The 16985-nt window shown below is 30.4% G+C and overlaps 2 protein-coding genes across 2 annotated transcripts; both read right to left on the reverse strand.

The window, feature by feature from the left end:
• Window positions 1-2811: 2811 nt before the first annotated feature.
• Window positions 2812-5889, reverse strand: LOC106116251 (uncharacterized). Its single transcript, NM_001312414.1, is given in 3 exon segments — window positions 2812-3652; window positions 4901-5153; window positions 5727-5889. Coding segments are annotated over 3 exon segments (699 nt in total). The 5' UTR covers window positions 5862-5889; the 3' UTR covers window positions 2812-3341.
• Window positions 5890-10834: 4945 nt separating this feature from the next.
• Osi9 (osiris 9) lies at window positions 10835-15159 on the reverse strand. The gene is given in 3 exon segments (NM_001312397.1): window positions 10835-11957; window positions 14683-14938; window positions 15011-15159. Coding segments are annotated over 3 exon segments (726 nt in total). The 5' UTR covers window positions 15158-15159; the 3' UTR covers window positions 10835-11634.
• Window positions 15160-16985: the final 1826 nt, after the last annotated feature.

Genomic DNA, 16985 nt, shown 5'->3' on the forward strand with positions numbered 1-16985 from the left:
TTCCAGACTGTGATCTATATGCCAAATTTCAGCGAGATCCGTTTGGCAGGTTTGGAGATGCCATCTAACAAACATCCATGCAACCATTCATTCATCTAAACATTCGCATATAATATTATTAATGTGATAAATAGTTTAACTTCTTGTGTTGTTCCTCTCCGTTTTCGAAAAGAATGTAGCTTTTACAATTCAAGGAATTTGACAATGGAAACTCTTTAAGAAAGATATTTGCCTAAGTTGATGGGTGCGGTTGTACCAACTTTCGCATTGTACCGCACCTCACGAGGTTACAACTCACGGTCACGTCCTACGGTATGTACATAACTGATACATAAGTGAATTTCAACCGACTAAAACAATGTATATACGAGAAGTAAATGAAGTATATTTTTGTAAACCGTTTTTGAATAAACATATAATAAACGAGTTGTCGCCCGCGACTACGTCCGCCCGGAATTTAAAAAAAAATTACTACTATGAATGATTTTCAAAATTTGTAGATGTGTTCAAATGTATCAATTTAATTCGATGTTTATTTTTATTTAACACGAGTAACTTAATAAGTTATGTACATGTCCATTTTAGTAATACTAATCTAACTATATTTTCTATGTATATATCTTCTGTCATCTTCCGTGATGCTTTCCACGCAAACATCGTTTAAAAGGTATTCTGAGGTGTATTATGTACATTTAAGCTATTTCTAAATCTTAAAAATAAGCTTATACTATATATGAGTATCTATAAATCCATGATATGTGTGATTAATTTTTAATCAGAATTTAATGAGCTTTAAATTTATCTTTTTTATTATACTATTTTTCACAATTTCTAGACTCAACATTACCGTGTTTGGACTTCACTATTGCATCGTGTTGACATCGCTTTATACCATCATAATAACGATGTAAGTTCAAAATAGATGTTTACGGATTGCATCCGCCTCCGTACAGTGCACATTATGTTCCAACAAACATGACACGTTAACGACCCACATATATAGGGTTGGCAAAAATATGTTTTTATCTATTATTAGTCATCCATCCTTCAAATTCCTATTCATATAATTCCTAATTTAGGATTATCCAGAGATCACTCAATTATCACTTTCCCTATAAACTTATTTTACTTAATATTACAAGGCTTCGTGATTCGTGAGGTAGTCTTCTTATATCCATTTCAATAAAATGAAATAAAAATATTATTAAATTTTACATTTTGAAATACAGCGCATATTATTTTAAGTATTTCTAGTTAACAACAATTGTAAATATAACTTTTTCTTCTTCTATTGAAAAAAATTACTACTGTGTGGCAACCCTAACGCACAAGACATTTAAGCAGACGATTTCACGCGATGCAGTGCGTTGCATCTATTCATACTCACGTTCACACATACATAAATACATTGATCCTTTGTTGTTTTGAGTGTTCAGTATAGGTTTCTTATACTTAGGAGATCAGTTATCGTTTCTGAGTACAGTTAGACTTCTAAGCAACTATCTATCTAGATTTTGGTTTATTTAAAATTACCGAATAGTTTTTAAAGATTAGTTTAGGTGACTTACTTTATATGTAAATCTGCTTGAAAGATAGAAGGAACGTAATTAAATAACGCTACTAGAGGAATAAATCGTACCAATGTTTTTAATAACTTTAAATTAATTTAAATATGTTTAACACCATGTAACTTCAGAATTAATTTATGTTAGTTAGTCTGGAAGAGCACATTGGCTACTAACTTTTTTAATTCCACACGGATGTAGTTACGCGCGATATTAACATTTAGGAAACTGTCCGGTCATAAGCGGATTGTGTAAGGCTCGAAAATTCTTTAACATGAAAATGAAAGTTTTTTTTGTACACACCGTAACACATCTGCTTATATCATCTCACTGCGTATGCCACTATAGACCTACTTTCTTTCAGCTTAAGAGTGAAAGTTACTTGTACTCGTGTGACCTGTGAAACTTTGCTGAGTTACCTATTGTTAAAATAATTTTCTGTTTACGAAGCTATCAACAGGTTAATGTTTGATGTACCGAGTACTAAGCGCACATAACTTTCGACAAACATTCAATCTTTTTGTGTACACATTTTCTCACAGTTAAGCATCTAATACTGCTTAAGAAAAAAGAACCTTTTTCAAATATGATGTTTACAATTAAAGATCAAAATAAAGTCTAGAAATATTTAGTTCTTTTTTTATATTAGCTTCTATAGACTTTGTTTTGTCGTTTTTTTTATCTCAGAAGCAGTTAATATTAAGCTAATTTTATTAAAAAAAACAGTTATTTTAAATGAATTCAAATTAATTTATAATATACAGCTTTCCCGATGCCACATAATTACAATACAATCGGCATAAAATATTCATTAAGAATTTTCTAATATAATTAAAACTCTAGATGTCAACCGCGAATCCGTCCGTGCGGAATTAAACAAACAATTAATTAGTAGGCTATGTGTTCTTCCAGAATATGTTCTATATCTATGCCGAATTTTAGCGATCACCATGTAGCCGTTCTGGAGATATATTTAAACAAACATCCATCTATGTAAACATTCGCATTTAAAATGAGAAAGATGTTTCATATACAGCATGATTTTTATTTACCTTCTGTTGGAATGTCAAAGTTATATGCTTGACACTGATATATAAGGAAAGTTCATCACATATTCAAGGATGTCAATGACCTTTGGTAGGACAACTGATATTGGAAACATGCCAATAACTTGAAACACTTTTACATACTTTCCAATGGGAGTTTCTTTTAAATAGCGTTTTGAGGATAGAAATAATTTCTTAAATTCTTGTATAAACAATTTATTTCTCTTATATAAATCTATTGCAATTTAATATGTTATATAAATTACATTCATATGATAAATATATTAAAATCGGTAATAAATATTTGACTCGTTTCCAATGCACGCATACTTCTATCGTTGTTATATGAGAAAAAAAAACTTAAAGAAATCATATCTTTGGAACATAAAACTTAAAAAATAAATATTTGGTAAAAACAACCAGTATTACTCAATATCTCCTATAAAAAGAGCATTTTGTAAATAAAAAATATACTACATATATACCATAATTATATATATACATAAACTAAAGTAAAATCAGTCATGGACTTAGACAAAAAAATATACATACATAAAAAAATGATGTAAAATACTGTACAGTAAAATTCATACAATCATCTTTCATACACACAAACTAAACGTGTCATAAACGGTGGTTAAAAGAAGAAATAAAATTGAAATACGTGATAAAAAAAACGTTTCAAGACTTAGATTACACGAATAAATAAATAAATAACTTAGATTGTAATCTATGATTGCTTAGCGTGGGCTGCATATGCTAAGTTTTGAGCATCTTGGGATCTTCCCCAACCGCCGCTACTTTCCCATCCATGTTCTTCATGAGGTGGTTCAGACCAGCCACTATTCTTCTTCGATTCTAAAAGCTTCTTCAAAGCTCCAAAAGCAGCAGCGATGAAAGCTATCTTGCCGAGGAGGTAAGCCTTGAACACAGCGAAGGCAATGATACCAAGGAATAGGGGCACTAAGGCAGCGAGCTTCAGTTTAATCAGAGCTAAGATGGGAAGGAGTTTCTTCAGCTTCTTCTTCTTCTTGCCACGACCTGGAAATAAGAATATCATTAAAATCACCATCTTATGTCTGCTCTCAATCTAAAAAACCCCCCGGAGGCCTTTTGATGGAATTTACAATATATTAAAAATAACTTTTCGAAAATGGACTCAAATATTATTACACTATTTTTTTATAAGGTGGCAAACGAGCTGTCGACCGCCTGAAATCACCGAAATAGGGAGGTAACTGCCGTTCATAGGAACCCGCAATTGCAGATGCGTAGGAGAGAACGAACAGAAAGGCCATTCCAATTGTTATGCAATCCTTCCTCCACTAAATCTAATAGCACTAAGGTTAGATCTCCGGACACACTTTATATGTTTTATGTACATATGTATTCTATGCAAGTAGCTTCTTAGTAAATGTGTTGAATTGTAATGCAATTAAATATGTTGACAAATTAGCACACTGATAAATATTAATCTTTATTTAATTGTTAAAATTTTAAACTACGTTTAGTCACGAAACTAAGGTTGATAAACAGCTTTAAATTCGCTCTATCTACGTTTTTATACTTTGAGTTAATATATTATATAACGTATGTACTTTATTGAATAAAAATCCCACTAAGCAAGTAATATTATAAGAAAATGCTTGGTTTGACTATAAATTAACCGTCATAATGTGTGGCATATGTAAGTATGTAAGTTAACAGAAATAATTTAAAAGTAACTTAAAAGATCAAAAATTATTTTTAACATTTTGATAGTTTTTTAGATATAAGGTTTAAAAAAAATACTAACGGTACCCACGTACAGTAACCCACTAAGTATATTAGAAACACCGCACAATTATGTTAATTTTTTATCTGTTGAGATCTTTTACTGTTAAAATAAGCGTATAAGAAATTAGTCGAACGTTATTATCCGAATGAAACTCAAGTAATATTGCGTTAAGATTAGACTTGATAACGTTCAATTTATAACTATACATATAACATAATCAGAAGCATAAGTAATAATAACATTTAAAGAAAAACTGTAAGACTTATTTACGAGACATTTGGTACATATTTTGAAATCACCGATGTTAAGTTTACAGAAGTTTTTATAGGCTTTATTAAATTAAGCAAAGGTAAAAGTAAAAAAAAAAGTTAAAGCACAAATTAATTTAGACTATTCAAATTGAACAATATTTTCGTAATTTATTACAAAAATATGTTAGTTGTAAATTAAACTTTTTTCTTTAATTAATATGTGACTGGTAATTTCGAATTTCTATTAAAAATATTTCTCACCTTCCTCTTCGACAGAGTTATCTTCGATGAAAGATTTCGGCATTCTTAATTGTAGAGCGTGATTTTCTAAGAAATCGGCTACGTTATCCATTATCCTTTCTTCGACTTGCATCTCCCTGGCTTTAGGATCTGTGTCCAAAGGTTCATAGCTACGCGCAGATCTTGGGCTGCCAGTCCTTGCGAAGGTTACACCTTCAACTAAATTCAAGTCCTTTGCCACCGCAAGATTGTCTGTGAATTTCATTGCCTTCTCCTGTAAAACAAAAAAAAATGTTTTCTTAAAAGTTCAAGTTACTGTACGGCTAATATTAAAAGCTAACTAGTTAAGTATAGTGATCGATGAGTATTTAGACGTTATTCAGACGCTTGATAATTGACTGCAATTTGTTTTTTTGCATTAAGTCATTGTCTTTTAAACCCAAGCTTTCTCGTTTAATCATGAGAACTAACACGTCTTAGGCTAGACATTTATAATTGCTATGAGAGAAAATATGTGATAAAAGAATACAACTAGATCTGGATTACCGTTTTATCCCATTTAAGATTTTCTATTTTTTTTAATTATTACTTAATTGGGATTAAAACATATGAATTCAAGAATGTAACTTAGCTTAAAGCTTCTTAAATTTTTATAGGAATAATCCTTAATTTAATTATTTAACACTTTACGGTTAAATTACAAGGTATTTCTTTGCAATAACTTTTAAGTAACTTGATGTTAACTTAATTCATTTTCTCTATCGTCTAAAAAGGCTTAATATTCCCGAACTAAATGATGTCACTTATCACTATCCTCTGTCACTTCACAACACTTCACTTCACACACCTTAAGGCACAGCATCGTGTCGGTTTCCACGCAATCTCTTAGAGTAGAGATGAACCTCTCCATGACACCATCTTCTTTGGCCGTTGGCATGGCAACGGCGGTAGCCACCAAACATAATATCACGAACGCCTTCATCTTCCACGATGTCCAATGTTCAATTGTCATAGAACCTTGTAAGGCGGAGAGTTTTATTTTGTGCCCCCCTCCTCAAGCTTCCATATGTCACGTACTGGCAGATGTGTGCGGCTATGACGAAACACAAAGCACACGAATCTCGCGCACATTAAACAAATTAACATTACACCGCTATTTTTAATGGTATATTAGAATAAGTATGTTATCATCACATTGCAGGGTTAGATTGTGCGCATTTTCACTTTTCTATTTTTAAGTTTATGTTAAGTTACTTTTCACTTAATTTCTTATGGTGAGTTGACGTTTATGTCACAAAGTTAAGCAGCAATTTCACTTGTTTTATTTTAAATTGCTAGATAGATATATTTAACCTACATCTTAGAACCTGAGTACACATGTGATACTCTGTGCAACTAAATCTGATTCACTTTTTTGTATTATTGTCTTTTTTATTTTTTGGAAATCAAGTAGTAATAATGTAAATTGTCAACTATATTTTTTTCTAAGGGTTAGGTTTCCTAAAAAAAATTAACTTAGGAATTTTATTTTTATTTATTAATTTAATATTTTTTAATCTTTTGACATAATTTTAATGACATTTAAAACTTAACGACAGATATGTAATTATGCAAAATAAAAATTCTATAATCATCATCCGAAAAACTTGTTCTGCGAGTGATTTCAGTTTGAAATTACGTTGGTTCATTCATGTTTTTTTGAACAAGTAAGACATTTACGTTGCATCGAACTTTCGAAAGTCATTGATAATTTTCCCATTAAAAATCGATGTGTCGATCCTTGGGTGTAATAAATGCCATTTGTATGCGGTAAAAATTATACAGCCTATTTAAACGCGTAGCATTTAGGCGAAAGTTTAGTAGAAACAAAATATGAACAATGCTGAATATAAACAGTTGAATTATGTAATTTCTTTTTACAAAAAATTGTATGTATTTTTTCTTCAAATTTCACTTAGACTTTATGTGATTATAACTTAAGTTAGCATAATGTATACAATGTGAAATTGCATGAGTAATTAATTTACTAATTTATATTGTTGGTACACTCATGGAAATTTTATTATCTTATGTTATAGTCCTCAAAGTTAATTAACGAGATTTAATTTAATAATTATTATTATAAGTACTAAATGAAAGTCTTCAGCATTGATTTATTAAACTTGCTGTCGCCCATGACTCCGTCCGCTCGGAATTAAAAGAAACTTAACATATGCCTATGTGTTCTTTCATACTATGTTCTACATCTATACCAAATTTCAGCTCGATCCATGCAGCAATGCCGGAGATACCTTTAAACATACATCCATCCATTCATCCATCTAAACATTCAGATTTATAATATTAGAAAGATGGTTTACGATTAGCAAAATAAAAAAAAAATAAAGTAAACTCTTGTTTTTTTGAATTCTTTGAATGGGATTCAGTATTTGCATATTGTTGTCATGATTTTAATTTTAATTTTGAACAATGTCTTTTACTTCAGTCGAAAAGAGAAGATAACTTTACGTGCTTTGAAAATATTAAAATTATATTCGATTCGTCAAATATTTGACCAAAACTTAAGGTAATACATAAAATGTTCAGAGGTGGTGTTTGTATATAAACATCAATATGTTTGGGAACTTTTACCCCGTAGTTCATAAGTTTGAGTAACAGTTCACATATAATTAATAATACAGTTCAAAAGATTCTCAGACATCACACTTTAGACTCAACTCTCTTTATACAAAACAAAAAGGTTCTATTGACGTTCAGACAATCACATCTGAATCGGTGAGAGTGCATTTGCCCAGTATACATATTCAATGCGACATCCAAAGAATAAAAAACACAAAGAAAATTAAACTTTACACACAACATATTTAGGTCCATAATCGATTGTCGTGTAGCTACATTTTCTACATATGAACTTGGCTGTAAGGACAAAAATATACGCCTACAGGCACTAGTTGAATGTTTAAGTATTGAGAGAAAATTTTGCCAACACGCTAAGTTAGTACAAAATCATGTATCAAAGTCTATGATGACATTCTAGTCTCTATGACTACACGTAATAGTGCTTAAGTTATATAAAATGGCTATCGTAGTCAATCCTCGTTGTCTAATGTTTACTTCATTCGTTTCCTTAAGTTAAATGTTTTCTCAACGGAAGTTAAATTGCTATTCTGTGATAAAACTTGAAAGTGAATTTCACTTATCATGTAATGATTAAAATTTAAATATCTTGATATAATTTTATGTAATTTGCATGATTAATACTATTAATGTTAAACGAAGTGACGCCGCGTGTATTTACAAAAGTACCCAATAGTACCTTTTGGATATTATAATAAGGGATAACCCTTATACATGTACCCATAAGTATCGTATAGGCAGTACCAAGTTAGTCCAGTCAACACACGCAATCTCCGAGGGTCTATAACAATTTTTTTTCGATATGCAATTTTGTAACGTCATCAAAATCATATGACAAAATTTGTAAGACATTTGTCATTGTACTTTACAAATGTTGTTGACGTTATGAATATTTTGGTGTAGATTTTCTATAGTTTGATGTCACGTCAAATAAAAGACATAAACGGGAGTGTCTACAAAATCACTCGACATTTGTAATTTTCACATCTGTAAAATTATGTATTAATAATTATTGAATTACCCAACCGCAATATTGATATACATATATGTTATTAACCTTTTTTGCAGTAGAGTTTCATACAAGAAAATAAACTATAATTTCAATTTTCAATATTAATTTAAAAAATCAAATTTTACTCATTTAAACTTAGAATTATATTAATCATGACCACAATTTAAATAATATTTTACTTAAATTACCTAAATAAATAAAGACTAATATATTATATATTGAAATCAAATAGAGGACATGACATATTTACGCCTTGCGACACGACTTTCTTTGTTTGTATTTCACGTTTACGATGGGTGTAACCGGAATCAGTTACACAATGTCTACTCATTGATAAAATATTTAGGTGGGAACCGCGAACATAACTATACAACCGGTAATATAATATTAGAAGAAAGTTATGAACCTAAATATTTTGTATAAGTTATTTTAGAAAAGTTGTCATACTAGTTATATTATTAACACATCCTTAATCGAATTTCGATGTCAACTGCCGTACTAAGTAATTAATACTGTAACAGTATAAACAAACCTTTTTACAAACGTTTTATATTCGTTTTATATCTTACTAATATTATAAATACGGATGTTTAGATGGATGGATGGATAGTTTGAATACCTTCAAAAAACCTCCATTCAACAAAGCCTTTTTTTACAAATTAAGTATAACAATAGTTAGTAAATATATAGCCAATTATAGGTCCTCGCCGATAGTGGCATTTTACACATATGTATGCGCGAACAAATATTATATATTTTAAACAAAAAGCACAAAAAAATATTATGCGATTACATAAAAAAGAAAAATAAAAACTTGATTTGGTTTAATTATGTTTGTTCTTCTTACTACAAAATATGATTAAGATGTGTTGTATAAACCAAAATAAATAAAAAAACATCGTGTTTTGTTCTGACATAATTTGCAATTTTAAATAACAAATGAAGTAAGGATGAAAGTTGTTTTATTCATCTCATCCGTGAAATATTTAGGTCGTAGTCGCGTTATTATTACGTCACTTCAGATTTATAGCTTCCTTAAACTTTCACGTTTGGTTTTAATGTGATTCTTACTCACGTTCGCAAATAATATATTCGAAAAAATAGCATAATATGAGTGTTTTTATATCATAAAATAAAAAACTATATGAAGCATGAAAAGTAAAGGAAATATAATATAATTTTTTATCTGTGATCATAAATATTATTCATAATGAGCGTATTGACCGAAAAATTAAAATTAAATCAAGTAATAATTATATTATTATTTTACATCGTAGTTTTTTTTAATAATTTAAGCTTCATAAAGCTATAAGTATTGCATCTTGCAAGAAACCATTTTAAAGATTGTATTTAAAATGTATAACAGTGCCATCTATCGACTAGTAGACGAACTAGCAGTACTTGCGCAATTATTTTAATTCGACAAGATTTTTACAAAAGCAATTTGTAGTATGAAAATATCATTTTTTTTTTTTGGACAACTAGCTTAAAATTAATTAATTCACGAAATTAATAGCTAGGAAATCGTTTAAATTATTTGACTGTGGGATGTATTCTGTTTTTATAAATTGTTAAATGCCGTATAATATTTATTTAAGTTATACATTTTTTGGTTTACTTTAAATCTAGAAAAAAAACCTTTTCTATCTGTATGTTATACATAATATAATGTATTTTTTTGTTATCAGTTTGTATTTAATGTTTAAAGATGTAATTTTTTTTATCATTAGGTGGCAATAGGCCAAGGGGCCACATGGATTCGCCGAAACAGCGAAGCACTACACATAGACTTAAGAACAACTCTGACTAGAACAATTGTTTTAAGCAACATCCCACATAAGTTTACGTTGGTTAATATTGGTTAAACTTTTAACCAATCTGATTATCGATATACACTTATTATATGCCCCGGATTAGCTAGACGCAGAAAGCCAGAAACGAGACGGTGCTTCGCGTGGCTATGAGCCGAAAATTCATGTAAACCGTCAAAAAGCGTAAATTGGAATGACAGGTATAAGTTACTTCAGCTGATAATGATGGGCAAGATTGGATGAAAGAAGGGAAGAGATGCGCTGAATATAGGAAGAAGTCGTGGCTACGCAATATTAGGGAATACGGGGATTAGGTCAGCGGGGGAACTGTTTCGCCTTGAAAAATATATTCCAAGTTAGCGGCCAAACTTCAAGATTGAATAGGCACTGGGAGAACAAGAAAAGATTTTACAATTTTTTATTGATTTTCTAAAGGTTCTAATAATAACACGTAATATTTTTCAGTTCTTTATTTGTACGAATCTTATTGTGGGAAAATAAAATGTGCGTTGAACAAGTGTTAGAAAACAATATTTATAACAAACGTGCGTGCATTGAAAACAAGTATATATTATATGTATACCAAAGAAGCAATATATAACATAATATAGTTATATATAACTTGTATCTGTAAAGATATACTAAAACATGCTTACATAATGACAAATATATTGAAATATAGACAAAGAATATTATAGGAAAAAAAATATTAAAGAATAATATTTATAGATAGATAAAATATTGGAAAAGAGTTAAACTAAAATATATTTACAAAATATTCAATACTTATAATACTTAGTATTATTTAGGTGGATAGAAATAATATTCTATTAGTTACATATAATGAGAATATAGGACTAGAATAAAAATTAATAAATATATATATATATATATAAATAAAACGATTTGTTTAAAACAAATCACACGAATACGGATACCGTATTGGGTTATAAAATACTAATATAGTACATACAAGACCATACAAATTCAGAACAAATTTATGAAAACAACAACACGTCTTATTCTTAATCATTCAATTGAATAAATAATCAAATAAATATTTCTTAATATTAACATAAAACACTATGACTCTTCTAAGGCTGTAGACAAAAATTACATTAGCTCTTAAATAATCAGCGTGACAAAATGTATGTTCAAAGTTTTTATCAGATAAGACCGTAAGTCTAATCTGATTTGAAAATGCTATCCAGAAAAGAGACAACTTTTGTCACTTCTCTGTCATTTTAATTTGTTGATTATCGATATCGCTTATGTAACTGTCATTAAGGCTCCGCTTAATCTGATTTAATATGTCCGGAGTACGCCAAGTTTTGAGCATCATCGATAGACCGTCCCCAACCATGTCCACTGCTTGCGAAGTGCTCTTCGTGATGTGGATGTGCGACAACCTCGTAACTAGTTTCATGGTGTTTACTTGCTAGAAGTTTCTTCAATGCAATGATACCGGCGACTAGAAGAGAGATCTTGGCGAGGAGGACAGCCTTAACAGCGGCGAAGGCGATGATAGCCAAGAACAGAGGAATGAGAGCCATGATCTTCAGTTTAGCGATCGCCAAGAGTGGGATGAGTTGCTTCAGCTTCTTCTTTTTGCCACGAGCTGGAATGGAAAATAATAATTGTAGAGTTCTGTTATATTATTTTTTAATTCTTAATTGAATTTTACAGTTTAAAATTTTTAAAACACCTTATTTTCGTTAAGTAATTTAGAGCCTGGAATATCGTATATACTATATTTTATTGTGGAAAAATTTAAGTTTCCCTTGGGATAGAATCCTTTTTATTTTTCAAATTATACATAGACACGATTATTTTTTAATTCAAGGCTGACGGAGTTGCTGTCAACATCAAGTAATTTATAGTAGTTTAAAATTAACTCGAAAATACTGTTTACAAGCCACTTGTATTTCGCGTTTGAGTTACATTGTAATCATATAAATCTAACCATACCTAACCTACTAATATTATAAATGCGAGAGAGATATAGTTTAAATGGATGGATGGATGTTAGAAATCTCCAGAACGGCTCAATGGATCTTGATGAAATTTGAAATATATATAAAACATAGTCTGGAAAAGCACATAGGCTACTTATTATTTTTTTAATTCCGCACGAAGGCGCGTTCGACGGCAAGTTCTTTTATAACTATCGATTAATTAAATAGAAGTATTAAAAGATTTCTTAATATCAATAACTGAATGACAGTTATGACATTCTATATTGAATGATTGATCGATTGAATGATTGAATGGTACGCAGTGATGTATCATAATTGACCATCAATGGTAAAACAACTTTCTTTCCGCATCGTGGTAAGATTTCACGATGACTTGCTTAAGGTAACTGGTTTGAAAGCTCGGAATACAAGGATTCCGACTACGGAACAAGTCTAATGGCCGTTATAGGAATTCCACTTTGAGTTCCACTTTCCTGACCCAGTGTGTTTACTAACGTGTGATCACGTATAACACACCTGTTAGGCATACGAATATACTAAGTTGCAAAAAAATTGGGTCAATATTATTCCTATTGTTTTGTACGCATTATTAATAATGGATGTATACATTTAGTCTAGTCTTGATGTAGATTTTTAATAGATCTTATATCGTAATTAGATTACACGTTTAAGATAAAACTTATGTTTTCGGAATACTTTGAAGCTGTTTAATGAGATAAATTTATATAATATAAATTAACTTTTTTTAATATTAAATATAACAATTGCTTATGTAAAATAATATAAACATTATTCCAAGTAACCTTTTTAATCGTTGGTTTCTGAAGCCAAAAAAAAACATCTTATTATCTCGAACAAAACAGATAACAATATGATTTTTACATGAACAAGCTGTGGCCTTCGATTTCGTTTGCGCTTGATAAAAAAAAACTTTAGTAACCTATCCAGACTATGTTCAGTTATATTCAGCGAGATCCATGCAGTTAATCTGGAGATTTCTATTAAAAATCCATCTATCCTAACATTTGCATTTATAATATTAGTAAGTTTTGGTCTCAGAAACCAACGATTAGTCTCATATAAATATTTTAATATATGTATTCGACATAATAATATTCGTTCACATTTACGGCCATGTAAACTGGCTTACGGTAATATAGCGGGCAGTGACACAGTGAAAGTCAGATCCTTTATGCGGGAGAAAGTGACTAAAATTGTTATTTAACAGAAAGGAGAATATTAAGATCAATTAAACGGAAATCGATCGTTGAAAAGTAAAAGTTGTTTCGGATGTTAAATGCGCAAATTTCAGAGACATTTTTCATATCAATCGCAGGAGATTTCATCAGAATTAAGTTTAAAAATAAAAAACGAAGATTTAAGTTACTAATCAGTTTATGCGACCCTTCATTTCTGTTCTGTTGTTCCAAATTTTATCGTTATTCATTTTTTTCTGGAGTTTATAACAAACATCGATATATTCTTCAATCCATCCAAAGAATAACATCGAAATAAGATTTAAATTATTTATAAAACAAACGCTAGTTAAATGACGGAAGTTAATGTCAGATTAGCAATTAAATAGGAGAAATTATAGATTTAATTATCCTTATAAATTAGTTGCTATTTTGACTAAGTTACTTAGATAAAAATATGTGTCAATTTATCTAAAGGTCAATGAACTTTGTAGAAACACAAATAATGATGTAAATTTACGTATACATATTTAAGTTTATTTTTTAATATTTTTTTTTAATTAATGTGTATTCAGATAATATCCGACTAAATTAAAAATGCATTGTTAATATGTGTAAACTACGATAAAAAATAAAAACTATTAGCGTTATCTTTTATTTGGTTAACATTGAAATGCAGACCGTGAATAAGTTAGCATTTCTTTCATTCTCTCAACTGTTTACCGACCTACTTTGTTGTTTATTTTATTTGTCTCTTATTTCATTATTTTTTTTTCCTTTTATGTTTCGTAACTTATGTAATAGTTTATGGAAAACGAAAGTACTTGGATACGTTTCAATAAATGAGATTTTTGATATATTTAACATTTTTAGATATGTCATTTTGTTACTGACTGAATTTATTAATTGTTTATGAAGTTGGTGCAAAAAACCTATTGATTTTTTTTTTACTTCTTTTTAGACGTCATATGAATGTCAAGAATAAGGATTTATATAATCTAGTTTCGTACTGATTATGAGTTTTATTTATTAGTTTTTATTTCAAACATTTTAATAAATCAATTTAGATCTATTTAGAACTTTATATTGCAAAATTACTTAAGTAGATTTGATTTAATTTTGTATTATTGCGTTTAAAAGTTAATTATGCATGTTCTGTTACAAAACTCACCCTCTTCCAAAGATCGCTTCATGCCTTCGACAGCTGATGACGGTAGTTTGAACTGTATCACATGATTCTCCAAGAAGTCAGCAGCTGAATCCAATAGTCTTGATTCCACTTGAGCTTCCCTCGCTTGAGGTTCATCAGACAGAGGTTCAAACGCCCTCGCAGACCTCGGAGATCCAGTACCAAGAAGTGTTACTCCATCAGCCAAATCCATCTCTCTAGCAGTCGACAGCGATTCAACGTATTTCAAAGCCTTCTCCTGCAACCAAAAGATAAACTTAGTAACAATACACGAACACTTCACTACACAACACTAGACACTACGAAGTACCTTTAAGCATAAAGATACGTCGTTTTCAACACACTCCTTAACAACTCCCATAACGCTGGTCATCAGTCCTTGTTCTTTCGCATCTTGGTCGAAGGCAGGCATAGCCTGCGCAGTCGCGACCAGAAATAGGGCGAGTAAACCTCTCATCTTGTCTACAACCCCAGAAAGCTTAGTACAAACTGTGGCTACGGTGTATAAGTCGGACTGTTTTAAGCGTATCACCCCACTACCGTCCGGACAAGAAAAGTGAACCCAAAGGCGGTCCGATTAAACTGGCACCGACGAAATAATTTCACGTTAACACGATCAGTTTAATGTATGTTAGATTTTTTGGGTTCATTCACATATATGTATGTGTTGATGTTTCTTGTATGTGTGTACTCGTTCACGGATCAATGGTACTACTTACGTAGGACAGGCTACGGCACGGATGCGTTCAGAACTAGATAAAAACATTCTTGATACTTTCAATCTAGTTCACGTTTAATTTTTATATTTGATTTGTTTTCAATACTATTATTTTATAACTTTAGTTCAATTTGATTTTATTTAAGATTTATAATTAAGAGTTTTATATAAAAATAAGTAAGTATATATAATATAAAAATCAATTGCTGTTTGTTAGTCTCGCTAAAACTCGACAACGGCTGAACGGATTTATCTTATCTTGGTCTTGGAATGCTTATTGAGGCCTAGGGAAGGTTTGAAAGGTGAGAAAAATTCGAATAATTGCCGGGAACTAATTAAGTTTTTTTTTGTTCCACGCGGACGGACTCGCGGTTGTCAGCTAGTTAATTTATAAATCGAAAAGCCTGACACCTCTTATTCATTTAAGAAAGATTTCGTATGGAACATCTGTCACTTCCAGAATAGTACAATCCTTCTGTTAGTGGGACAAATAACAATTAAAATAGATAAGATAAGATAAGCCTTTATTTGCTGACCAGTACATAATTTTATTTTAAATTTAAAATTAATAGCATAAAATAAATCTGTTACTCTTGTATTTCGTAATAATAATAATAACGATAAAATATAAAAGACTTTGTACGATTAAATAAGCAAGTATATCCATATTCAATTATGTAAAGAAAGTAAAATGAAATCGTTAACTTTTGATACAATTTACTTTTAAATAAGAAAACGACATACATTTTAATGCAGACTCATATATCAAGACATACATATTATATGTGCATTTATAATTATAACAAGTTCTGGTAAAAGCATTCGCTTTATTTTCGCAATGGTATAAAACCGGAGTAACAAATAAAAGAAATATTATTCAAGCTTAATTCTTACTAGTAATAACTTAATGAACAAAATCTATGGTATATAAATCTTACTAATATTATAAATGCGAATGTTTGGACGTATGTTTGTAGATATCTCTAAAACGGCTGCATTATTATCGATGAAATTCGGCATAAATGTAGATAGTCTGGAAGAACATATAGGCTACTAATTAAGTTTTTTAAACCGCACGGACGGAGTCGCGAGTGACCAAATAATTTCAATTATAATAGAATTAACAAGAAACATTTTTTTTGTATCATAAGGTAGCAAACGACCGAGCGGCCATCTGAGTGACTGTTGCCCATAGACATACGCAATTGCATCTGCGTTACCTACCTTTAATCGACGGAGAAGAGGATGCACAGAAAGAAAATATCTTCCCTTTTCATGCATCCTCTCATGTCCAATTCCACTTCCCATCCTTTCCTTATAAGAAAAAGGGTGGGAAGGGAAAGAGGACTAAATTAGGCCTCCGGGACGCACACTCATCAGACGAAACTTCACGCCTGTCTTCTGTGTGGTCGTGGTATTTCACCGGGCGAGCCGGGACAATTCGTGCGAAGATGTTAAAGCGGGCTCTACCACATTACCAATAGATATGTTATAACTTTTCATCTATAAATTGCATAAAGAAATATAGACTATGTATTTTATTACTAGGCCAGTCAACCATTATTTA

Source organism: Papilio xuthus, unplaced genomic scaffold (genome assembly GCF_000836235.2).
Source record: "Papilio xuthus unplaced genomic scaffold, Pxut_1.1 DF827756.1, whole genome shotgun sequence".
Classification (NCBI taxonomy): domain Eukaryota; kingdom Metazoa; phylum Arthropoda; class Insecta; order Lepidoptera; family Papilionidae; genus Papilio; species Papilio xuthus.